Consider the following 26,030-nt stretch of genomic DNA (forward strand, 5'->3'; position numbering starts at 1 on the left):
TCTTAGGGAACAAACGACAAAAAAAAGGAAAAAAAGAGAAGAGGGAAAACAGTCATGGGACCGGTCATGCAGGAAAACAAAGAGTGACAGAAAGAGAGAAGGAAAAGATACAAAACCGAGGGTTAGACCAATAATCTGAATGTTTTAAACAGATGTGTAATTGAAATTTGTAATAGCTCTGTATCCCTTCATTGTACCAGAACTCTGGAATTGAGATTGAAACAGAAGAGAGAGAGAGAGAGTGGGAGAGACAGAGGATAAAGAGGGGTGGAGGGCTGCTCCTGGCTTGAATAGGAGAGGTGAAAGGAGAGGAGTGGGTTTTTCATCTTTAGCAAGAGACCTCCATAGTTTGTGGTCTGGCCTGGTTGTCTGGAGCAGGGGCAGCCGTCGCACCCTCCAGCTGTGAGTTGGTGTGCGTGCGGCTGCGTGAGCCATCCACAGAGCCCATACTGGAGGCAGAATGGGTACGAGAACGAGCCAGTCTGGTCATACTGGCTGTTGGCACTGAGAGAGAGAGAGAGAGAGAGAGAGTGTGTTATTTCAGTCTAAAACTGGTTTCATGTAAAGGTACATGTGATACAGACTTCGGTGGTGGGGGGGTGGGGGGGGGGGGGGTTTGGTTGCATGTGAGTCACACATTCAGTATTGACTTTTTAACATTCCCAGCCAAATGTGTGGCAGTCTGGAGCGGAGGGAGAATAATGTCCTTCACAAACTGTGCTCACAGACTCTGAGGCTACGCTGTCAGTTTTGTCAGTGTTGAATGCCACTCCCTAACTGCTAAAACTTTTACCAGCAGCCACCAACAAATCATCATCTTTCATCTATGTTTGTCATCTGTTAGGCTTTGAAGACATAAAAGTCTTTCTTTGTTTTCAATATTCAGTCTCAGGGTTTGTGTGGCAGTTGACAGTTATGTCTCAGAAACGTTTTAAATCCAACTGTAAGTACTGAGATGCTGCTGTAATAAAATGACACTTTCTGGTCGAAACCAGTAACCATCTGCTATACTGAACTTGTGAAGTTAAAATCTCACAGTGTAGTTTCATTGTGACCATTATTCTCCCACAAAAATCCCACAAAAAGACATCCTGTGGGTAGGATCTGCTTCCAATTCATTTTAGCCATTCTAGTGGCCACGAGAGCCTTCTAGAGAGAGCAAATGAATGTGCAGCAATGGTAATCAGTGAAGAATGCTACATGCACCATACTGCTGCAAGTCTCAAGAAAGAGAAAAACAAAGAATTCAAATCAACATACATCAAAAAGGCATTCATAAACCCGCATGAATAGTTCACACACTCACACTCGTTCACTCCCAAAATGTAGGATGGACAGATCAGCAAATCTAAGAACTGACCACACATCATGCTTTATGTTCCTGTGACGGAGACGTGCACAGACAGACAGACAGACAGACAGACAGACAGGAATGACTGTGGGGTGAGATGACACTCAGGTATCTTAATGAACACTCTGTGTGTGTGTGTGTGTGTGTGTGTGTGAGAGAGAGAGAGAGAGAGAGAGAGAGAGAGCAGAGCACTGCAGGTAGAGATGGCGTGCTGACGCAGCCTAAACTGCTAAGCCAACTCCTAGTACCTGATTCGCTGTTCAGGTGGCTGAGCAGCACATGAGGGACTGATAGCATTTGTCAGAAGCATAGAAAGGAAGAGAGAAAAGAACAAAAGGAAAGAAGGGAGCGAGAGTGAGACAGATAAAGTTACTACTGTGTCAGATGGAAGTGGAGAGAGTGAGCGAGAAAAAGACTTGTTTAATCTAAAACTGGTTTAATATAAAGGTATGTGTGCTGTGCTGTGGAGAGAAGAGACATAAAAGACAGACGACCTTATGAGACGCTTAAGCTGTTAGCATAATGCCGCTAAACGTTCATCTCTCTACTGTCTCCAGAGTGTCTGTCGGTCTATTTCAGTAGATTTGTTTCATATTATAAAATATGTCCTTGAATTGACCAAATCGGGGAGGGGGGGGGTTGTTTACCTCAGCTCACTGAGGTAAAAACGTTCGAGTGACAGCAACTGTTAGTGAGGACTGGAATGGGCCTGTTTTCAGGAGAGGACACAAAGGACTGTATACTTTATATAGCCCTGTCAATGCCGTTTCCCAAGCAGCCCAAGCCAAATCCATCATTTAGTCACAGAGAAGCTTCTACCTTACTCTTCACTCTATTCATTAAATACAGAGCAGCCAGCTTGGCCTTCAGTCCAGACGAGGAACACACAACACGTCTGATGGAGCGTAATTTGGTGTGTAAATTGGGTTTGATGTCACAGGTTCAAGTTTGCTTATGTTCACCCTACACCTAAACAAACACTCTCACTGATGGCTCTGAGACATTCGCACTACATTGACGTGTGTGTGTTTGTGTGTACGTATGTGTGTGTGTTTCTGTGGTTGGTGAACTTGACTGTGGCTAGAACGCTGATGATTTTAAAGGGCTAGGGACCTTCATAACTTGCTTCAACCACAACAAGAGCCCAACATTTTCCAAACATAAAAAAAACAAAACAAAAACAACAACAACAACAAAAAAAACATTCAGTTTCATTTAACTGCTTGGAATTTACCCGAGATTCACATCTCAAATTCAGTTTGACTTCAGCTGCTTACATTACTAATCAGAATTCAGGATTCCCTAAAGACTCCATCACTCCACAAACATCCCTTAACCTGAAGAGAAAACATGTCGTTAATTCTATAACCTGTATGGTTAACTACACTCCTGTGAAAATCAAAAGTCCTTCTTTTTGTAACTAAAGCAACAGCTTTTTGAGGACTCCCAGGGATTTGCTTTTTTTGTGCAGGTGTTTAAGAGAAATGTTCCACTGTTTGAATAATTAAAATGTATGTTAATACATATTTGCTTTACAGAAGCAATTGTGCATACAATGAAAGGCTGAAGATCCTAAATCCACCCCCCCCCCCAAAAAAAAAACCCCGAATTGTCCATTTTCATACAAGGAAATGTATCCTTCCTGAAAACAGATTACCATGGCTTTTACTGTTTCCTGACTGTCATACTGGATATACTGTCAGAAGGGATACTGGGGTTAAGAAAAGTTATTTAATGTACACTGTTACCAGCACATGATGGCTAATAAAGGCTGACAGAGGCTACACTGACTGAGAGCAGTGGAATGTGACTAATCTCCTAACATCTACAGAAGTCATGAACTCACACACACATTTTTCATAGACTTAGCCAGCTAAAACACTCACACACTCACACACACACAATCCCTTATGATTTCTTGTTACTGCCCAAGAGTCTCTGTCAAAGAAAGCATGTGACACCACTCACAGTTTCCCCCGGCAGTCCTGATATTTTATGAATATATCATCCTACTTTGAGGTTTCAACTTCAGTTTGTCAACAGAAGAAGAGAACCCCCATGACTAAAGTTCTCATGGGTATCAGGCCTTGCAGAAAAACACCACCAAACGGAAATCCCCACCTTCTCTCATTTTCATATGAATACTTTCACTGAGGACATTTCATTGTCTAATTCAGTCTTATTCTTTTGGAATTTGTTTTTTTTTTTTTTTTTAAGTTTGACAAGACAAGGTAAATCCCCCAACAACACTCCACTAATTATTGTATGACATCTGCTTGGTTTCCTAGCAACCATAAAGCCATAACGTATTTCCTGTAACTAACATCGGGTAAATCAAGCACCAAGTGTGCTGGAGATTTTAAGTAAAATAACCATTTTAAATAAAATTTTAAATATAAATAAAAAATCTACAATATGGTATGAAATGCCTTACTGAACTGTAAATGAAAAACACAGTGTTTGTTAACTTTGTGATTGTGTAGTATATTGTGAAAATAACTTTAATAAAAAAAAAGTCTTCTTAAACCATAAACCTGTCCTATATTAGCATCATCTCATATCAGCTGAGAGAAACCCACAGTAGTGCCACCCCCCCTGGCCAGAGTGACCAGACATGGAAGTGAAAATAAAAAAAGCCCTCCATTCGTGGAGTCTCATCCACCACTTCAGTGTCTTCCCTCCATGTTAATACGTGTGCAAACAAACATGTTTTATATTGTGACAAACTGCCTTATATTTGAATGACTGGAAAACAACAGACTGGGAAACAGTGGGGAGAGGCCTTTCAAAGAAACAGCCAATCATGTTAAACTTTTCACATGACGGACAGCTATAAGCTCCCAAATCAGAATCACAGTGTCTGACATTAGTCGACAGCAGTGAAGGGGAGATAAGGAAAGCACTTATAACCAAGGCATAATACACTCCATGCCACACGCGACCGGGGTCAGGCCCAGGTCTGTACTTACGGCCATGACTGCGCATCACTGCAGTGTCACGCAGGAGATGGGAAAAGTGAAATGAGGTAGGTACAATGAGGTTAGTACAGGGCTCAGTTAGTCTCTCTGTGTCTCTGTTTCCTTAAGCCCAGAATTACAGCCGAGCAGACCATCTATAGTTATAGGTTGTACAGTTGCAATGGAGATTTGTTTAGCATTGAGATTATGCAAAGGTGGAGAAATACAATGTTGGTCCAATCCTATGCTTGAAGGACCACAACTTTGCACACTGTGTGTCTCTCCTTACTCTGATCCACCTGCTTCAGTGATCCAGGGCTGGATAAACAGTTAATGGCTTTTATCAGGAGTGTTAGAGCTGTGAGAAACGTAGACTGTATGGTGCTTTAGGGCTCCTTGATTCTGAGGAAATGTGAACTTTGACAGTATTGTGATGCTTCCCTGACAAAATGTCTGGGAACTGGACAGAGTCTGAAAGAAGAGAGATTCTTTGACTTCTCTCCATCCAAGTTAAGGAAGAAATTGTCTTCAGGGACATTGAAAAAGAACAACAGTGCTATACTCTATTTTCCTGACATCCAAGATGTCCTCTACCTTCACTCTATGCCTGTTTCACACTGTCATGTGTAAACACCATCAACACGCAAAACAAAGGCAAAGCCCTGATCAGTGTGACTGGGACAAGCCAATATAACTGACACAGCAGTTAACCGGACCATGTCAGAGGGCCTGTGTGTTAAAGGGGAACAAAGAAAGAGAGGTTTTGACACTGAAGGCTTCTTAAAGACAGGACGCTTTCAGGAAATGAACAAAACAAGTTACATACAGACAGAAAGATATTTATATTACAGGACCAAATTAGTAAGTGAACTATGAGGGGGGGGGGGGGGGGGGGATATTCACACATCTGATGTTACACGGTGTTGACACATTAAGAACAGAACTGGCTGAAAGAAAGGAAATAGAGAAAGAGAGAGAGAAAGAAAGAGGGAGAGAGAGAGAGAGAGAGAGAAAGGTACTTACTGTATCCCATTCCCTGGACAAAGTACTTAAAGGCCTCAGCAAGTTTTCCAGGCTGTGGGAGGGAAAAAGATCCATTTCCATTGCAATTCAACAGTGTGATATATTCAAATCACACAGGGGCCAAACAATTACTGTACCAAACAGACAGGTCAAGAATCTGTATTAAAATGTTTACAAGACACCTAAAATATAATAACTAATCAAATACAGCAGTGTGTCACTTACTTGGACAACTTGGGGGAGTCCACCGCAGTCTGCCATCTGGAAAAAATTTCAATTAAATACAAACATTTCATTAAAAACACAACAAAACAAAACAAAACAACTGTTCAAACAGAGTTTTCCACTGACAGCACAACACAGTACAACTGAAACAAGCAGCCTTGCCTTGAGCAGAGTGGTTTTTGTCGGGTTTAGCCTTGAGTTACATTCCACCTGTGAGGACAACAAATTTGATACATGTGACGACAAAAAAAAAAAGGCTCGTCTGTTAATGTCTGAGAAACCTTGAGACATTGTCTCTGTGTTGAGAACAAATTGTCCTGGACAAGAGAAACAATGTTCACTTTATTTAGGAAACACTGTCTTGTGACCATGACCCCATGTTCTTTATGTACACCAGGCATCAAACACAAAACACTGCCATGAGAGTCTAGGATCAAAGCCATTTAAATATGTCTAGAATACTCTTTGAGATGCTGGTGTCACATACCACTGCTTCCACAGCTGGAGATGTGTCACCTACTATCAGTAGAGTTGGACATCTGAGTGGAGACACAAAGGTTGACAGAGTAATAGTGAGTAGGATGATAGGTGAGTAATAGTGAGTAGGATGATACACTTGGCTGAGCATGCAAGCATAGAAACCTGTGTGTTAACTCATTTAATATCCACACACACAGCTGTATACCCACATGTATACATATATAATGAACAGACACGGTGCAGGTATTGACATACTTCAGTGTTTCTACTGTGTCTTCGTTTAGTCCTGGGACAGGTCTCTCGATGCCCAAATCTCTGCGCCTGTCAAAGTCAAATAACACGGAGCACAGACTCAGTCTCCACCATGTGTTACACAGTATGCTGCCATTATCCCACTAGAGTTGCGTCATGTGTACTCATTATTTCCCATAAGGCCGCGGGTGTGGAACGTACCCGTTGTAGGAGTTGCAGAAGAGCGCCAGGTTTTCCTGATTGATGTCCTGAGCGATGTGTAGACGATACGTCTGAATAATCTCCTGGTTCTCCGTCAGCTCGTCCTAAAGGGAAATGCAAATTACCAGATTAAATATGGATAGTCATGAATCTTGAATTACTCAATTAGATGTGTTTCTGAAACCTGCAACTGTAACTTTTTATTTCTTCCCAGCAGTAAAAATGTTTGATCTTGATATCAGAGCTTTTTACATGTGTCTGAAAGATTGTTTTAGAGTTGATGTTTATGGTGCACTCTCCACTCACTGTGCTGAAGTGATGTCCCATCACAATGTCTACCAGATTACTGGTCCACCCAGACAACTAGGCGACAGAGAGACAGTCAGGAAACAGGAGAAGGAGACAAGGATTCAGATAGATACAAACACACACACAGAGATACAGTGTGTCAGTCAGTGTATATGTGTGAGCAAGTGGACTAGCCACAACAACAAGTGGATAAGAAGAGAAACATGATTCAAATTTCCAAATTCTCCAAAGTTGGCCACTGGATTTGCAAGGACAAGGGTAAAAACATTAACAGCAAAATTAACCTAAGAGAAACCAGCAAGTCATACACAATGAAACAACAAACATGAATTCTAACAATGATGGGCAGAGAAGGCTGGTATCTGGGGAGTGAGAGTTTGATCAGTGTGTGGCTGGCACTAGTGGACACTCACCTTGGATGCAGCCCAGTCCATCCAGCCCTTGGCACAGGGATCCACGTTAATTAACACCAGCCCCTCCACCAGAGCAGGCTGGTTCAGCTGTCACAGGGAGGGAGGGAGAGAGCGAGAGGGAGGGAGAGAGAGAGAGAGAGAGAGAGAGAGAGAGAGACAGAGACAGAGAGAGAGAGAGAGAATGTTATTTTCATTCATATATGTTCACACTGAAAGCCTCACTCTCTCAGGTTTTAAGAAGCCTAACCATTCGGCAGCCCGGACCTTTAGCTTGGTCTCAGACAGGTACTACTCCTCAGTGCACAAACTGGAGGAGGAGACAAGTCCAAGAGAGAAACAGCTACACTGGAGGTGACACTTTCAGTTGATCTCAGTGGAACTAAACACTCTGTTGGTTTCAAAGAATCATTGCCTCCACCTTATGTCTATTCTCCTGGACAGTTAAGAATTTAAGCTACTATACTTGGAGAGTTTGGGCGAACTGCAGAATTAAACTACTGTTATGCTGAAAACAACATTAAAGAAATAAGATGAGCTTAGAGTTGACAATCAGAACAGGAACTCAAACTGACAGAGTGAGATAAATGTCATACTGTATCAGTTCAAGGGCAAATTCTCTCTCTCTCTCTCTCTCTCTCTCTCTCTCTCTCTCTCTCTCTCTCTCTCTCTCTCTCTCTCTCTCTCTCTCTCTCTCTCTCTCTCTCTCTCTCTCTCTCTCTCTCTCTCTCTCTCTCTCTCTCTCTCTCTCTCTCTCTCTCTCTAAAAACCTACAGTCTTGTTCTTAAATCACCAGCGCTCCAAACTTAACTGTCCACGCCTGCTCTTCATGCTCAGTAGTGCAGTCAGTCTGGGTGCTATGAGACTGTTGTCAGTCATACATGTGACTGACACAGCTAAAGCTGCAGACTAAAGGCAACACAGCTAAAGACTTCTGCTGACCGGCCCCCTCCTCACAGTGCTCTCCCCCACACCCTACAATCACACTTTCCTGCCTTTTACATTTCTTCTAGAGAACACACACTCACACACACACACACATTCAGAGAGAGAGCGAGTTGCCACAGACCCTAAATACCAATGTAGTGTTGTGTTTAATACTCTGTGTTTTCACCCCATCATTAATCCCATTGCTGTTCACACCTCCACAACATGTAAATGAGGCAAGGACTAAAATGAACTGTAATTAACACATTTCCAGCTCTCCTCTCCTCTCTTCTCCTCTGTGCCTTGCATCTCACAGACCGCTCCTTTCATATTCAATCATCAGAGCCTTGCCAGGCCTCTGTGCACAGAAGACTGGTTTCACAACCCAGCCTGGCATTCTTTCAACCTTACCACCCCCCCACCCTCCCTTCAAAAAAGTTAACCATACCTACTTGAGAAGGTTAGTAGTAGAGGAGGGACAATATACAGATCAGCCTCTGTAAGTGTGTGTAAATGTGTGTGCATTATAGATTTTCTTGTCTGAAGCGTCTTGCAGGGCTTTACATGTTGACTCCCACTCTAAATGAGTTGGAGTTAGTAATGTACATTCTCATGAACTAAAGCCAAATGACTTGAGTGTGGGGTTACAGAGCAACACATTCCTCATATAATATGATCAAATCCTCTTTGCCTTTTGGAGACAGTGATCTCAGCAAACTGGGAGTATGAGAGGGCGGTGCTGTATCCGTGTGAAAGAGAGGGAGTGGGAGAGAAAGAAAGAAAGAAAAAGAGAGAGAGAGAGAGAGAGAGAGAAAGAAAGAGGGGGACTGCAGGAGAATGTGTATGTGTGAGTAAGAGCCAGTGTGCATGTGTGAGGGAAAAGGGAGCAAAAACATGAGCACTGGGGGATCATGAGGAGGTGAATGAGGGTGTGAATGTGCTTTTATGTCATGTTTAAGACTAAGTTATGTTGTAAGGTGTATGCAAGTTGTTAGTATTGTTTATGAGCATGCATGTGAGGGAGAGCTGCTCACAGATGACCTGATGCACATGTGCTTGCTTTGGGGTTTAGGTTTTTACCCTAAATTTCCCTTGTGATTTCCCTCGGGATTAATAAAGTATCTATTTATCTATTGTGCTTCTTACTGTAGTCTGCAGACAGGTCATATATCCACAGGGACCCCACTCATCTCCAATGCCCTCTATTAATTCACTAACAAAAACATACCCAATATACCCCACACCGCATTAAACTCTGCTCGCCCTCCCCCTCCCTCTATCTCTCTCTCTCTCTCACAGACTCACACACACACACACACACACACACACACAGAGAGTGTGTCAATAAGACATGTGAGGCACTTACAGCCAGTCTTGCCAGTATGTAAGCCCCGGCTCCCACTCCAATGCCAATCACACTGTTTATCCTGCAAATCATCACACAAACTATATTTTAATTACTTTCATAGATATGACCACAAACTGCCAAAACATAGGGCAGAGAGAGAGAGAGAGAACAGAGCAGAGCAGAACAAAACAGAACAGAACAGAGCTGAACAGAGCAGAACAGAGCAGAGCAGAGCAGAACAGAGCAGAACAGAGCAGAACAGAGCAGAACAGAGCAGAGCAGAGCAGAGCAGAACAGAGCAGAACAGAGCAGAACAGAACAGAGCAGAACAGAGCAGAACAGAGCAGAACAGAGCAGAGCAGAACAGAGCAGAACAGAGCAGAGCAGAGCAGAGCAGAGCAGAGCAGAGCAGAGCAGAACAGAGCAGAGCAGAGCAGAGCAGAGCAGAGCAGAGCAGAGCAGAACAGAAAGATGGTTCAAGCGACACACTGCGGTCAATGCTGCATATATGAATCAGGATGAAACATAAGACTGTCAAATCATACACTCACTTCAGCTGGGTGAGAACAGAGGGCAACATCTCGGCCAGCTCGTCCATGCTGGGATACTGATACCTGCAGCAAAGACAAAACCTCCATAGTTACTCTCCCAGTAAGCCTGATGAAACCACCGTTCGTCTCATCCTTATGGATCAAATTCCATACAGAGCACAGTAAACGCAACCAGTCCAACCCAACAGCAAAGCCGCATCAGTAGAAAAAGGACAAAGAATAGTTACAGTGAGCGACTCTCTGTGTTATGTGACAAAATAAGAGTATGATCAGAATAAAAAAAAAAAACACAAAGTCAAAAGGTCTTATCATCTCAGTTTGGCTATTGGTGAAACAAATAGGGTTTATGTAACTGGCCTTCACTGACTGATCAGTTAGTCAAGGCCAGAGAGAACAAGTGGATCAAAAGGCTGAGACATTACGGGCCACAGTAACCTATCAATCAACAAGCCTCCTAAATCAGAGCATCTATTCACGGCCTGCTGTCTGGGTCTCCTGCCTAATCTCCAGCCCACTGACAGGTGCCTATTTAAAATGGGCTGAAAACTGATGCTGTCTGAGCTCCACTCATTCCCCAAATGGGTTTTCATTCAATTCATGAAAGGGAAAAATATTTCTAGAAAACAACAGATGATTCAAAATGAGTAAGTTTGCTTCCAAAACCGATTCTGATTTGAAATGAAACTGACTTATTTCTGGTTTCTAACCTCATCAAACGCGTCTCGGCGTTTCGGGGGAAAAAAAGGGAGAGCTTTCTGAGCTCCGATGGCTCAGAGCCTGGAAAGTCCTCCCAGCTATATCCTGGCAACACGTCTCTTACCCGGTGGGGAAAGGAGGCGCAGACTCCTGTTGTCCAGGAGCGTCCACATGGACGACGGCAAAGTGCTGCGTGATCTCCTGCATGTCCTCAAAGTTAAACAAGGTGTTGAAACAGGACTTGTCTACAGCATCAGATAGAGATAGAGAGGGGGGGGGGAGAAATCAAACATCAGTGTCCACGACATTAGAGGAAATACCGCAAACTGATGCTTACATGTCAAGTACCATAGGTTTGTTTTAGAGAGAGAGAAAGAGAGAGAGCGCTAAAAACTTTCATTCATCACTATCCTGTCTGAAAAACAAGTGCTATTATGAGATAGAGAGAAAGAGTGAGAGAGAGAGAGAGAGAGAGAGAGAGAGTCAGATAATTGCTAACAAAGCACCAGCTCCTGACTGCAGAAAAAAAAGTCCCATGTTCTGTATATCTTTGGACCTGAGAGCAGTCTGTTGGAGAACCGACAGAAAGTTCACACTCCGGGCTCAGATGCAGCAAGGCTGATGCTGTTTCACTGGCCAATCAGCACCTGCTATCTATTCTTAACCATCCAGGAGAACAGAAATAAGGAGAGGGCACTGTCAGAGAGAGTTTCTTTGTAACCAACAGAGTGTTTAGTTCCACTGAGATCAACTGAAAGTGTCACTTCCAGTGTAGCTGTTTCTCTCTTGGACTTGTCTCCTCCTCCAGTTTGTGCACTGAGGAGTAGTACCTGTCTGAGACCAAGCTAAAGGTCCAGGCTGCCGAATGGTTACACTTCTTAAAACCTGAGAGAGTGAGGCTTTCAGTGTGAACATATATGAAAATAACATTCTCTCTCTCTCTCTCTGTCTCTGTCTCTCTCTCTGGATACAGCACGATTATGGATGATGGATCAAACTACAGTTTTTAAATCGAGACAGCATTCTTTCTAATGTCCTTCCAGAATGTTCCGCTGCACCGATCCACAGCATCACAGGAATGGACAGATTCTGTTATGACCTGGCATGTCTGTTAGAACAGAGAGTATTCAGAGAGTCCACAGGAAGAGGGATTAGAATACACCCTCATATTGCCGAAGGCCAGGGTACTCACGATTGAGGCCGATGTCATGGTAGGTGAGAATGACGGGGCGGTTGCCTTTTGGGGTCCCTCTCAAGGTCACGTGAAGGACACCGTGAGGGGTCTCAATATCATGCTCCTGTAAGCAGTCAGAAGATCAGAACAGTATGTTACATCGCACAGGACAAAGCCACAAAGGCAGTGATGCAGTAAATGACAGAAGGACAAATAAGGACAGATATGGATACACAAGCACAAAAGGTCTAGTCATACTAACATTTAGTTTTTTTCTGTAGCAATAACTAGAAACTTTAGACTCAACAGCTGTCAACACTCAAGCACAGTGTGGTTCAATGACTGTTACATGAGGCCATGGATTTGCCTCTGAAATTCAGAGAGCTTAAGGTTTAAACCATCTCTGAATCCACACAACTGTGTTTGACTTGAAGTTGTGATACACTGATACATGTTAAGACACTGCCTTGGTACACACACACTCTCTCTCAAACACACACACACACACACACACACACACACACCTCAAATACGACACGTCTGGTGCCTGGTTTTAGTGGAATTATACAGGCATCGAAATATCCTTCTTAGCGTGTTGCCTGAGTCCTAAACCCATATTAATGCCATTTAATGATCCCAAACTGCATTCAAACACACACAGACACACCTAGGATATTCATTCACATAATACCACGTTAACTCTCCTTCTACGTAGATGTGTATATGTTGGGGGACTATACGTAGGTGTGAGAGTGTGCAAGAATATCCACATTGAAGAGTGAACATACGCATGTGTGAGTGCTTGTGTGTGTACATAGGTAACTTGAGTAAATGCGTAGGTGTGGGGTTTTTGGCCGTAACCTTTTGTTCTTGCACACACTACCACAGAAACCACAGTGCATCAGTCACACTCAGGCCTCTGCTCTGGACACAGCAGACAAGCACAGACATACACATGCACAGACGGAAATACGCGTACGTGTGTGCGTGTGTGAGGACATGCACATACGCACACACACACACATGCGCGCGCACGCACACACACACACATACATACACACACACGCACACATGCACACATACACACGCACTAACCACAGCTCAGAAATGTCACCCAAACATTCCCCTCCCTATCTTAGGGGAGTAGAGGATCAAAGCTAGTGGGTTAAAGGCTGGCCATGTCCTGTCAGACCATGCCTGTTTCTCCCTGTCTCTCTCTATCACACATCACACACATCATACACACACACACACACACACACACACACACACACACACACACACACACACACACATTTATGAGAACCAGTCAAAGACTATGACTAAGTCAGAATACACATCCTGCATGTCTCTAGCCCATGAGAGTCTGATCAGTCTGTGCTGAAGAGTGCACATATCCTCCAGTTTCCACCCAACCTATCCCCACTGAGGCAGCACAGCTGACACCTGCCAGGCCAGGACCACACAACCTACTAAAGGTAAAACAAAAAGGCTAAAAATAGATCAGACAGTTGATCCGTGTGTGTTTGGGGTGTATGTGCGCACGTGTCTGTGTTTGTGCGTGTATGTGCGTGTGCGTGTGTAAAATCTGGAGTGTGTTACGCGTCACTGACAGAATGGGTGCTGTTACTCTGATGTGAGAGTGTGTCCTTCACATTGGGTCTTAGTCATATATCAAACACATACACACACACACACACACAAAATAACAATAAAAATAATGACCATATACAGCCTTGCACTAGTATGGATATTCAAAAGACATTTTGAATATCTCAATATATCATATATCAATCCTAAAAAAAGATGTTTAAATCGATTCCATTTATGATCCATGTATGCAAAAGACAGACTTGAAAATGACAGCTAGACAACTCAGAATATTTGATTGGACGACTGAAGATCACATTCGTAAATATCACTGTCGATGACTCATTCATAATACAATCTACTCGGACCAACCACACCCACAGACGAGCATTTTCAAAACACTCACCATATGCCGCCTGAAAAGGGACGTGTGCACACGCAAACACACACACAAACATAGTCCCAAACACACAAACACACAGCCCCGAAACTCTCCCCTTCAACATTACAGTATCATGCAAAACACACCTCATAAAACACAAACCTTTTTTTTTTTTTTGCTTTGATGTTAATAAACAATACGTTTAAAATGCCTTTGCAGAGAAGGGATGAGAACCTGAATTCAGCTCTGAGAGAAAAAAACAGATAATGTCAGTTATCACGTTCTACAGGGAGAAAAGCTCGACTGAGCCAGTTACCAAGACAACCGCAAACACAGCCATGTAGTGACAGGTTGCAGGAAAAATGCTGCATAGATCTGAAAACACCAGCAGTAGCTCTTCTGCCTGAGGTCAGAGAGAGATGTGAACCTGCAAGGTGAAGTGTAAAGGGGTGTGTGTGTGTGTGTGTGTGTGTGTGTGTGTGTGTGTGTGTGCGTGAGAGAGAGAGAGAGAGAAAGAAAGACAAGGCAACGTTCTCTTACGAACACACACACACACATGCAGAGCCACTTACTGATCAGAAGTTTTGAGCTCTGCAGAGCATTGTTTTAAATGGCCATACAAGGAATGCTTTATATTTTATAATTAACAACGATTATGACCATGGTCCCAATATTACTATTACTATCCAGTATCACTATTATTGTCCAAAAAGGGGCCTTGGGTATAAACACTTTGGTTATCAGAGCACTAGAGTTGGCTATCAGAGCGGTAGAGTTGGCTATCAGAGCGGTAGAGTTGGCTATCAGAGCGGTAGAGTTGGCTATCAGAGCGGTAGAGTTGGCTATCAGAGCGGTAGAGTTGGCGTTAGTTTTATCCTAAACAACCTCATAGAAAAAAAAGGAAGCTTTTGAAAACTTGCCCAATGTCCTCCACTGACCTCCAACTGAACAGTTTAAATGTTATAGTTTTGAATAACATCAGCAGATATGCCAAGCACTTTGCATTCTAGACTATGGTAAAGACAGAAGGGAGAATAAGACAACTGAGTGATGGTTTAGGGAGAAAGCGATCGCTCTGTGATGGAGTATGGAAGATGACGAATTTTTCATTGCCTTCCAACTGAGATGAGTTTTGGCTAAAGAAATGGAGACACCGCAGACAACAGCAGGGTTACACCGCAGACAACATCAAGTCCTGCACACACACACACACACACACACACACACGTATGCATGCACAAGCACACTGATATTTACATTAGCAGGTTGGCCACTCACACCTGGTCCAGAATAATTTAACACCAACACCATGCTCCATGTAAACACAAGCTACAGACACACACAAACACACCCACATACATACACACACATGCACTCACACCCACCCACAAAAAGCAAAAGAAATCGCATGAACATAAGCCTCATACTGACAGGGCTGTCTCCTTCAGTCTGTGATACACACACACACACACACACACACACACACACACACACACACACACACACACTTTTATTTGAAGTCTGAGGGGAGAATCAACAGGCGTCTGCAGAACAAAAACGCACACTACACAAAATTACCTGCATACACACTCAGCCAGGCACATATACTATTCATAAAAATAACAACTTACGGAAACACACAAAACACACACACACACACACACACACACACACTCACCACGTCGATAACCGAACAGGCAATCTGGTTAAGATCCAGTACTGCCGTCATTTTCCCTCCACAGAAAAAAAACCCAGAGACAATGCTTTTCTCTTGTTCCCTCTTTTTCTTTCTTTTCCAGAAGGGCGGTAGCAAATTGGCAAGGGAAGGGCAAGAGAGCGGACAGCAAGAAGTGACACCCCCACCCTCCCGAAAAAAACAAAACAAAACAAGTGCGCTAAGCTGTTCCGGACGCCTGCAAGGAACGAGTGCAAATGGTATTGTGGACAGCAGCTGATCCTAGTAAAGAAGGGGAGGGTGAGAGAATGAGAGAGACAGAGAGAGAGAGAAAGGGAGAAAGAGAGAGAGACGGAATCTAATGGAACATGATTAGTGTGAATAAAAACAAGGCATAGAGAGAGCGAGAGAGAGGTGTGCGTGGATGAGGGAGGAAGAAAAGATAGGGCAGGAGAGAGAGAGAGGGGGAGGACGGAGTAGATGAAGCAGCAGAGGGCATTCAGGCGGCTCTAATTGGATTTGTAGGGTCAGGTGAATGGAGGGGGTGGTGACAGATTTGGAGGGTCAGGTGAAGGGAGGGGGGCGGTGACAGAACTGTGAGGAAACTGTGTCTCACACACCCCCTGACCGACCGCAGATATGATAAAGACAGAACAGACACACATCTGGCCTGTGACAGATAGACAGACTGATATTAACAGACAGGCAAACATTAGATAGATAGATAGATAGATAGATAGATAGATAGATAGATAGATAGATAGATAGATAGATAGATAGATAGATAGATAGATAGATAGATAGATAGATAGATAGATAGATAGATAGATAGATAGATAGATAGATAGATAGATAGATATGAGAGAGAAAGAGAGAGAGAGTGAGTGCACTGTAGTCTGGCTCTAACCAACAGTCTTAAGCAGCATGCAGAGTCGTGAAACTCACATCACTGTTGCCATAGACACATATGGTGACTGGGAGCAAGTAGGAAAGCTGATTTTCTATAACTGGTGAAGGTAAGAGAGCACCTGACCAGGGGGTTGGTTTTGACAGATGTGTTGAGGAAGATTTGCCAGGTTCTGTATCCTGAGCTCCACCTAATCCTTCCCCTTATGGAGCAGCTGGTCAACCAGACTGCAGCACATCGACATGGAAAAGACAGAGCAATAACTTCACTTCCACCCGAAACATGCTTAATTTAAACACTATGTGTGTGTGTGTGTGTGTGTGTGTGTGTATATGATGGTGAACTCTATAATCATAAATCCTGTTTGTGTAGACTGCTCTCTCCCCTAATCCAAAGCTGCTGTTCATTCTCTGTGCTGCTGAAGCCACATTGAGGAAAGGGGCTGGAGAGAGGGATACAAGACACAGAGGATGGAGGGGCCAATAGGAGGCCTAAAATACAGCTCAGTGCGTGTCTCTGTGTGTGTGTGTGGTTGTCAGCCCCAGATGTGGCCGTACTTATTACATACCCACCCCTCCCCCCACACACACACACGCACACAGAGCTCTGAATGTCCCCTGGCATCCATTAGCACTAACAGTTCATCTGGTAGCTAACATAAGACAGACTAGATGAGAAGAAGATAAACAACAAACGTACGCATGCATGCACACACACACACCCACACACACACACACTTCACAATGTTTGCATAATGTTTGCATGGGAGAAGCGCCAAAGCATATCTTTATCAATCAGACTGTAACATTAATTACCACAATCTCACACATTCGTAACAGTGGTTACAAAAACAACAAACACATTCTAAACAACCGTTCAGCTTCTTTATAGCGGACCCGTGGTTTAACCGCAACGTTTCTGGCAACACTCCAGCCTTTCTTCTCAGTTCTGCTTACGGCCAGTCTAAAGACAGAAAGGCTGCCCTGGAGACACATCTCAAACTGAAAGAGTGACACGGCCAGGCCTGTGTATTCAGTGTGTGCGTATATGCCCCTCTCAGAACACCCCACATCTGACAACACAGCACAGGCCCCACTACGTTTGGGAGTCAAGTGGAGACGCAGGGCCCAGCAGGAGGCTGTTGCTAAAGGCTGAAAGGTCTAGAAAGGTTCTGTGTTGTTCAGTCATCCCCATACAGGTGGCTGGACCTTTCTAACAGCTCTGACATTTCACACACGCTACCCTCAGTTCATACACATGACACACGACACACCGTGTTCTCCACATTCCCAGCATGCACCTGCTCTCGGTCCCCATGAGTGGGTGAGCAAGGGTTTCCCTTCTACTTTTTTTCCCCCCTCGCAGAGTGAAGGAACGAGTGAGTGAGAGAGAGAAGGGTCCCCCAGATAATCCACCTCCGCATTGGTGCACACCCTTCTCTCTCTCTCTCTCTCTCTCTCTTGCTGTGGGTGCATGCCTGTGTGTAAGAGAGAACAGGTGTATCCTGCCTCAGGGGTGGTTTTGAAGAAGGCGTTGAATTTGTTTAAAGTCAGAGAGACATGAAAGGAGAAGTTGTCTGTGTCTCTCCGAGATAGAAAATGTCAGAGCTTACCAAAGTGGTCAGTCAACACAGCTGAACAAATCTTCAAGCAACGTTCAAAACACCACTGCATCTAAACTTACACCTCCGAGAACAAACTCACTCTAATTTAAACTCTGCACAAGTTCACAGAGTCTCTGTGTTTTTTATGCAACCACATGATCAAAAGCTAATTTTTACCAAGAAAAAAATGTGTGTAGATTCCTAAGCCAATCAGAAACATGCAGTAGTTGGCAGAAACAAAATCTAGCAGTACTAACAGTAATCCAGGGCCTCAGCTGTGTACCCCTAGTTTAAAATAACACAAAGATGCAGTTCTACATTTCAACCACAGGGGGTAGCAAACCACCACCAAGAGTACAGTACCCTGGCAAGACTTCTGGGGAGGATTATTGGCATCTGTTTATTAAAGTGATGTACTATAAAAACCCTGCGTGATTTTATTGTGGTATTATCTCCCTCTCCTTTCATACACTTCTTTATCCCTCCTTCCATTGTTCCTTCCATGTGATTAAGGCTGGGAGTCTGCAAAAGTCCCAGGGCCTGGACACAATGCCTCTGAATTGCATATGACAGAGAGAAAGAAAGAGAGAGAGAGGCAGAGAGAGAGCGAGAGCACAGGGGATAAGATAAATAGAAAGAAAAAGAGTGAGGACCGTAGAGAGTAAAAGAGAGAAAACAGGTGAATGAAAAGAGGAGGAAGAACACTGGAGATAGAGGCTTAAACAGTTTTACCATCAAGAGAATATTTACCAAAAAAAAAAAAAAGGTGAGAGAGATGGTGAAGAGGATGGACAGCAGGAAAACCAGCAGGAGAAAGGAAGCAGAGCAGATAAGAGGGTTTGGAAGGAGGAACAGGGTGAGAGTGTCATCCAGAAGCAACAAGACCATCTCTTCTCTTTCACAGAGAGGCCTCAGAGATTAGAGACCCAGTTAAACTTGGCAGGATGCCCATGTAATGGTACAATCCTCCGCTTGGACACAAAACAGAGTGCCAGCCGATGCAATTCAGTGCCACTGCGCTCTGCCCACACACTCTTAACAGAGGTCACATGACTGCTAATCAGATTAAGATTTGTAAGAGTAGTGAAGATGTTAGGATTGAGGTCTAAAAGTATACATGACAAGATCAGCGCAGTCGAGGGAAGCTGCTCAACATTTCTGAAACAAAATTAAAACGGTATTTTATTAAAAGCATATTTAAGATTAAGGTTAAAAAGCGTTTTGTACCACCTGGGCAACCATTTAATAGACATTAGAAATCCTATTACTGGGTTTCAGAAAGAAATGAAGACATAGACAGTGACTACCCAATGGAAGCTATAGAACCTCCCGTTCTGCAGTCGGGGACCGATGTTCACTGTCATTCCAATTTTCTGGAAGTTCTGATTCTCAGTACAGTAGCTACACTCTTGAGAAGCCCAAAACTGCTCTTACATACATAGGAAGAGTGTAACTGTCATAAGGAAGGCTCTAGAGTGTACTTACATTGCCCCCTCCTGGAGACTGTCCTCAGGAGTCTAATTTACAGGGGTTACACAATCTGTCTCTCTGTCTCTCTCACTCACACACACGCACATGCACGCACGCCAAGGACTCCAGACTGCAGATTAAAATGGTCAAACACCAGGTAGAACGGATGAGCAAAGAAAAGAGAGCAACAAAACCAGAGAGGCAAAGGATCAGTGGGGTTACCATGGAAACTGTGCTTTTAATGACTTTAGTGCGGTGAGATGTAGGTGGGCTTTAGGAGGGGGTAATATACACAAGATCTAAAATACGATGAGCTCGCTGAGGTCATAAAGAAAGGAACAAAATCATACTAATGGCGCCAACAGAGCATTAAGTGACATCAAAATCGATCTGCGTAGCAGTTCTTAGCACAATGCTTATGACTTCTTCCCTTAAGATTCCCATTGCACTAATAACACATTAAAAACATGAAAACATCCCATGTCTGCTCCAAATAATTTCCTAAAAATATTTTCCTGCGCAGAGAAGAGGGGGAAAAACGCATATGGTTTTAGAGAAAAAGAGAAAGGCTGAAAGGGTGCTGCCCAAATGCAAACACACCCACGCGTGCTTTGTTCAGTCTCTTCTCCTGTCACATCTTAGTCAAGTGACCAGGACAGCCTCACAGTGAGTAACCAAATACATCACAGGGAGTATACACCCTGTTCAAAACAACAACCTCTACACCCTCTCCCAAACACCACAGGCGTGTGTTAGGATGTGTGTGTGCGGTCATGCTAAACCAACTGTAAAAAAAGAGTGAGGGAGGAGGAGAGAGAGAGAGAGAGAGAGAGAGAGAGAGAGAGAGAGAGACCTGGAGAATGAATGTGTGTGTATAGCCTGAGTATTGACCAACAGTCCCCACTGGCTGGCAGCAGAGGAGCGAAAGCTGTATAATCTGACATGTACTGATGTCCTGGAACCATAATAAGCCCTGACCCCTCTGTGCTGTGTTTTTACACACTCACCTGAAACAGAGAGAAAATGACCTGACTCATCCACAGAGCAGATCTGTAATTGTCAGGAGTCTCATGTCCTAAGCAGTCTGTAGAATTTAAATAACAGTGAACAGGGGAAAGAGTGAAAAGACAGCAGCGTTGTAGCTGAGATTTGTTGAATCATTTTTTCAGTAAGTGGAACTAGAGTTTCCATTCTCTACGTGCTCTGCTGGTGACAGGACTGTCTGGATTCATTACATTTAACCTGAGACACACAACCTGAGTTTTCTGCCTTACTGCCCAGCCGTTCTCATTTCCGTCCAATCAAACTCAGTGATGCATCACTAATGATCATATTCTACTGGCTGGCTCCAGAACAGCCCGGGAGTCATTTGATCGAGCGAAAGATCTGCTCGCCGTGTTGCCACAAACCACCCCCCCCCCCCCCATCTCCTCCATCTACCACAGGTGTTTAACCAGCCCTGTAACATCCATCTCATATATGTGTGTGTGTATATATATATATATATATATCTCCTCCATCTATCACAGGTGTTTAACCACCCTGTAACATCCAAGACATACATGAATATATATATTTTAAATCAAATGTCTCCTCCATCTACCACAGGTGTTTGCAAAAGTGAATCCTCAGGAGTAGTGACAGCTGAAATTACACTCAGGAAAAACACTGACCTCACCAGAGCACAGCCAGCGTAGCCAGACTTTGTTTGAGATGGATGTCTGAGAGGACGAACTTGAGTGTTCATTTTCTAAGGTACACTGGCTGCATTTGTGCCTTACCTCGTTTTGTGGATGCATTGCTGTAGTAAGTTGATGTGCTTTAAGAAAATGACTGGTGATTTTAACAACTAATATTTGAAACTTCTTTTTTTTTTTTTTTAACAAACTGGGATGGGCTGGTCCCAGTTTGGTGCTGTAACATGTCCAGGGAACATGATGGAGTGACAGTGAAGGGCTAGAGGTTTCTTGATAAGTAACATATAATATTTAACTTACTACTCTCCCAAAAATGAATGTATAAAAATATCGCTTTCTTGAGAGATACAATGCATCTTACCGTGCATGTTCTCTGTGAGTCTCAAAGTCTGTGAAACAAACGTAGACAAACGTGGGCAGAACAAGCATGTCTAACTGAAGTGTTACCCATCTAATTTCAACTGCACTGATGTGGCTTGTTTGTCTTCATTTATACCATCGTCTCATGGGGAAGACAGAGAGAGACAGATAATCTGTACACAGTGTTAAGTCAAGCTTTGAGTGTGTGTCTTAGTACTATTCCAACTATCCCTGGCAAGAACACTGAGGCACAAATGCTTACTATCTGCTTCCAAACCGCCTCAAAAGAAAGCAAACTGGAGGAACAAAGGAGTAGAAAGGAGAAGAGAGGCATGTTCTACAGTATAGCTGTACAGACTGAGTTTATAAGACCCCTCCAGGGTGGAGGACAGTGACAACACTTTCCATCAGACACGGGATGAAATGACGCGTCCCATAGACCCTCCTGAACACACTTACATTCATAATTACCATGTACCGATGTGCCATTATACACACATACAAGCAAGCTTCTCGCACACTCAGCCACCCACACGCACACACACACACATATACACCACCCACTCACAAACACACAGATAAGCTCTTAACTGTTTGTCTGGCTGAAAACGGATTCAAGTGGAAAGTTTTGTCTGCTAATGTCACAGTGTTTTAACAGACACATTATAGCAGTCACACACAGAGACCCAGCACACAGCACAGCATTAACACACAGCAGGGAAACTGCCAAATCCAACACATTCAATCACTCATTTCCAAAATGACTTACATCATTCACTGCAAATACCCACCTGACAGTCAAAGTCCTGGAAATTGCGCCCATTCTATGGGGGGAGAGAGAGACAGAGAGAGAGAGAGAGACAGTGTTATTGAAGGGTATTCACTATTTGTGTGCATGAGAAAAAAATGTACAAATGCAGGAAAAATAAAAAAAAAAGGCCACGGCGGTCCTGTTTCACAAACCTCTTCTATTAAACAAAGGTCAGTGTTTCACCTCCCCATTTCTCCTCTTCTTCTCTCCCTCCCTCCTTCTCTCCCTCTCTCTCTCACCCTTTTTCTCTCTTCTTCTCAGTAACTGTTCTTTGAAAAGCCACTTACTCTATCTCTGTTTTTTTTGTTAGGGAGAAAATTGGTGGCCACTAGGAGGAGTTGCAGGTTTAATGTCAGCATCTCTGAGGATGCGTGAAACTAATGAACTGCGGTTTGCAGCCCAAAGACACACACTGTGACAATTTACAGATAATGAATGTGTAGTGTAGTCTCTTTATCGTTCAGAGAGAGAGTGTGTTCCACCACGACCCTCGTCATTAGTGTCTCTGACGCACTAAACGAGCACGGCGGTGACACAGAACAGCGTGACACTGTTATTACCGGATAGATGGACAGTGCTCATGGCTCAGACAACTATTCCAGAAATGCAAAAATTACCTCCCAGTTTCAACTCAGGGGGAAAGAGGCAGTAGGAGAGAAGCATAACACAAGTCTTTTTTTGGATTCTATCAACTCTACAGAAGAGCTTAGAAGCCACTGTTACCTGGGTTAGTGAAACCTGAACAGTAAAGCATCAGTCTAGCAATCGCACGCATTAATTTAACTGCCCTGCTGACCAAGAGAGAAAATGTTCCAGACGTTTTTTGAGGGTTATATGATTGTAGAACTAGATGCATAGCTGTAATCTAAGTTTATCACTGAACTAAATGTCAGCTAACCTGGAAGTACTCTCACAGGAAAGGAAGACACTCAATTGCATCTTAGCCCCTCTCTCTCTCTCTCTCTCTCTCTCTCTCTCTCTCTCTCTCTCTCTCTCTCTTTCTCCACAGAATTACTCTCCTCTCTCCCCTCATTCTGCCTCTCCCTTATCACCCCTTGATTTTTATTACATCAACTCCTTCAGCTAATTTGGTTTGATGGTATGCAGAGATTTCATTCCTCCTCTGTGTTCTACCCATCATTCTCCTCAGACGAGCTCTGCTGTTTCAGGCCTGTTCCCACGGCGGCGCCAGTTGCCATTGGTAACCGGCCCGACAACACAAGCCAAGGGGGAGCCTGGAATCAATTCATTTAAATGAGAGTGATGGAGGAAGCAGACACAAAGAAACTGGATAAATGGAGAGGCAGCATTTACCAGTCCTCTGTCAATCTGGGATGTTTATAAAGCAGGTATTCTTCAGACCGTCATCCCAGTCAGTTTGTATCCATGTGTCTGGATATTTATTTCTGCTTAGTTGCCCCAGCATAGGTGAAAGTTGTGAAATTTTCATGTGTGTATTTGTGCATGTGTGTATGAGTGTGCGTGTGCGTGTGCGTGTGTGTGTAAGAACGGGAAGGAGAGACAGAGATAGAGGGGAAACACTAACCTTATCTGTGAGAAGAGGTTTGATCTCCGTTAACTGCACATCCTGTAGCTCGTCCATTCTCCAATCTAACAGCTGTCAATCACACCTGAGCCTGAGACATGAGAGAGAGAGAGAGAGAGAGTGTCATGAGCCTTGAGGCATTACTGTGTATTAACGTCTTCCTCTGTCACACACCCCCACACATGCACACACTCACACGCACTCTTTTAAATCTCATTTCATCTGATGCCTTCTATGAGAGTACTTTGGCATGTGTCAGTGATATATTTATATATGAGGCCATGTTTGTGACCTGAATAGGTAAGAGCTCTACAGGAAACATCCCAACTGGTGCAACATAACAAAAAGTAATTAGCAGCAGTAGCCATAAATACCGAGCAACAAATACAAAAGAACCAGAACCAGATTGCTGATGTTAACAGTACTAAGACACTAAACACTGTTTTTCATATTCAGACTAATCATGCATAATTCATGACCTGTGTCCGTCCTGAATGTCAGTAGATGCGTCTCAGGCTCTAGACACACATTATATGTTCTTACGTCAGCTCTGTCATTAAGCCCTATTCAGACACTGGCCTCCTCTGTCTGCCACCGATGGTACACAGTGTCCACCAGCCCGCCCCGCCACACAAGACTGTCAGCGCAATGTGATTCACGCTTTGGCCACTGCTGTGAGGGACAGTGACTTTGACTCTGGCTGTCACAACGCCACTGTAAGGTACTCAACAGTTTGGCCCCATATTTTATATTTAAGAGCACACTGTTTTATCGAGCCAAGACTGTTTCACTGTGATATAGGAATGAAAAATGGAAGGGTTAAACTGTTAGAACAATCTCTTCTTGATTAACGTTTTCTTTCAAAAACTCTTTCTGAATAATCCGTGATGACTCATAACACTGGGCCACATATGGAAATGACTGACCCACCACTGTACTATATTATCACTACATATGGAAATGACTGACCCACCACTGTACTATATTATCACTACATATGGAAATGACTGACCCACCACTGTACTATATTATCACTACATACGGAAATGACTGATCTACCACTGTACTATATTATCACTACATACGGGAATGACTGAGGTACCACTGTACTATATTATCACTACATATGGAAATGACTGACCCTACCACTGTACTATATTATCACTACATATGGAAATGACTGACCCACCACTGTACTATATTATCACTACATATGGAAATGACTGACCCACCACTGTACTATATTATCACTACATACGGAAATGACTGATCTACCACTGTACTATATTATCACTACATATGGGAATGACTGAGGTACCACTGTACTATATTATCACTACATATGGGAATGATTGATCTATCACTACATATGGAAATAATGTAATACAGTGGTAGCTCAGTCATTCCCATATGTAGTGATGATGTAGTACAGTGGTAGATCAGTCATTCCCATTTGTAGTGATGATGTAGTACAGTGGTAGGTCAGTCATTCCCATATGTAGTGATGATGTAGTACAGTGGTAGATCAGTCATTCCCATATGTAGTGATGATGTAGTACAGTGGTAGGTCAGTCATTCCCATATGTAGTGATGATGTAGTACAGTGGTAGGTCAGTCATTCCCATATGTAGTGATGATGTAGTACAGTGGTAGGTCAGTCATTCCCATATGTAGTGATGATGTAGTACAGTGGTAGATCAGTCATTCCCATATGTAGTGATGATGTAGTACAGTGGTAGATCAGTCATTCCCATATGTAGTGATGATGTAGTACAGTGGTAGATCAGTCATTCCCATATGTAGTGATGATGTAGTACAGTGGTAGGTCAGTCATTCCCATATGTAGTGATGATGTAGTACAGTGGTAGGTCAGTCATTCCCATATGTAGTGATGATGTAGTACAGTGGTAGGTCAGTTATCACTACATACGGGAATGACTGAGGTACCACTGTACTATATTATCACTACATATGGGAATGACTGAGGTACCACTGTACTACATCATCACTACAAATGGGAATGACTGATCTACCACTGTACTACATCATCACTACATACGGGAATGACTGAGGTACCACTATACT

At 43.4% G+C, this 26,030-nt stretch overlaps 1 protein-coding gene across 1 annotated transcript in view; it reads right to left on the reverse strand.

Annotated features, from left to right (window-relative positions):
- Nucleotides 1-270: 270 nt before the first annotated feature.
- ndrg3b (ndrg family member 3b) overlaps nucleotides 271-26,030 on the reverse strand; it is a 42,379-nt gene continuing 16,619 nt past the window's right edge. The window contains exons 2-16 of the mRNA XM_030768170.1: nucleotides 23,946-24,036; nucleotides 22,380-22,412; nucleotides 11,923-12,028; nucleotides 10,855-10,975; nucleotides 10,035-10,097; nucleotides 9,502-9,562; nucleotides 7,212-7,298; nucleotides 6,796-6,852; nucleotides 6,490-6,593; nucleotides 6,292-6,357; nucleotides 6,044-6,095; nucleotides 5,719-5,766; nucleotides 5,557-5,592; nucleotides 5,332-5,383; nucleotides 271-504 (exon numbers count right to left, since the gene is read on the reverse strand). Coding sequence (XP_030624030.1) covers nucleotides 329-504; nucleotides 5,332-5,383; nucleotides 5,557-5,592; nucleotides 5,719-5,766; nucleotides 6,044-6,095; nucleotides 6,292-6,357; nucleotides 6,490-6,593; nucleotides 6,796-6,852; nucleotides 7,212-7,298; nucleotides 9,502-9,562; nucleotides 10,035-10,097; nucleotides 10,855-10,975; nucleotides 11,923-12,028; nucleotides 22,380-22,412; nucleotides 23,946-24,002 — 1,119 coding nt within the window. The 5' untranslated portion in view covers nucleotides 24,003-24,036 and the 3' untranslated portion in view covers nucleotides 271-328. The remainder of the gene's footprint in view (nucleotides 505-5,331; nucleotides 5,384-5,556; nucleotides 5,593-5,718; nucleotides 5,767-6,043; nucleotides 6,096-6,291; nucleotides 6,358-6,489; nucleotides 6,594-6,795; nucleotides 6,853-7,211; nucleotides 7,299-9,501; nucleotides 9,563-10,034; nucleotides 10,098-10,854; nucleotides 10,976-11,922; nucleotides 12,029-22,379; nucleotides 22,413-23,945; nucleotides 24,037-26,030) is intronic.

The sequence above is a fragment of the Chanos chanos genome, chromosome 3 (assembly GCF_902362185.1).
Source record: "Chanos chanos chromosome 3, fChaCha1.1, whole genome shotgun sequence".
In the NCBI taxonomy this organism is placed as follows: domain Eukaryota; kingdom Metazoa; phylum Chordata; class Actinopteri; order Gonorynchiformes; family Chanidae; genus Chanos; species Chanos chanos.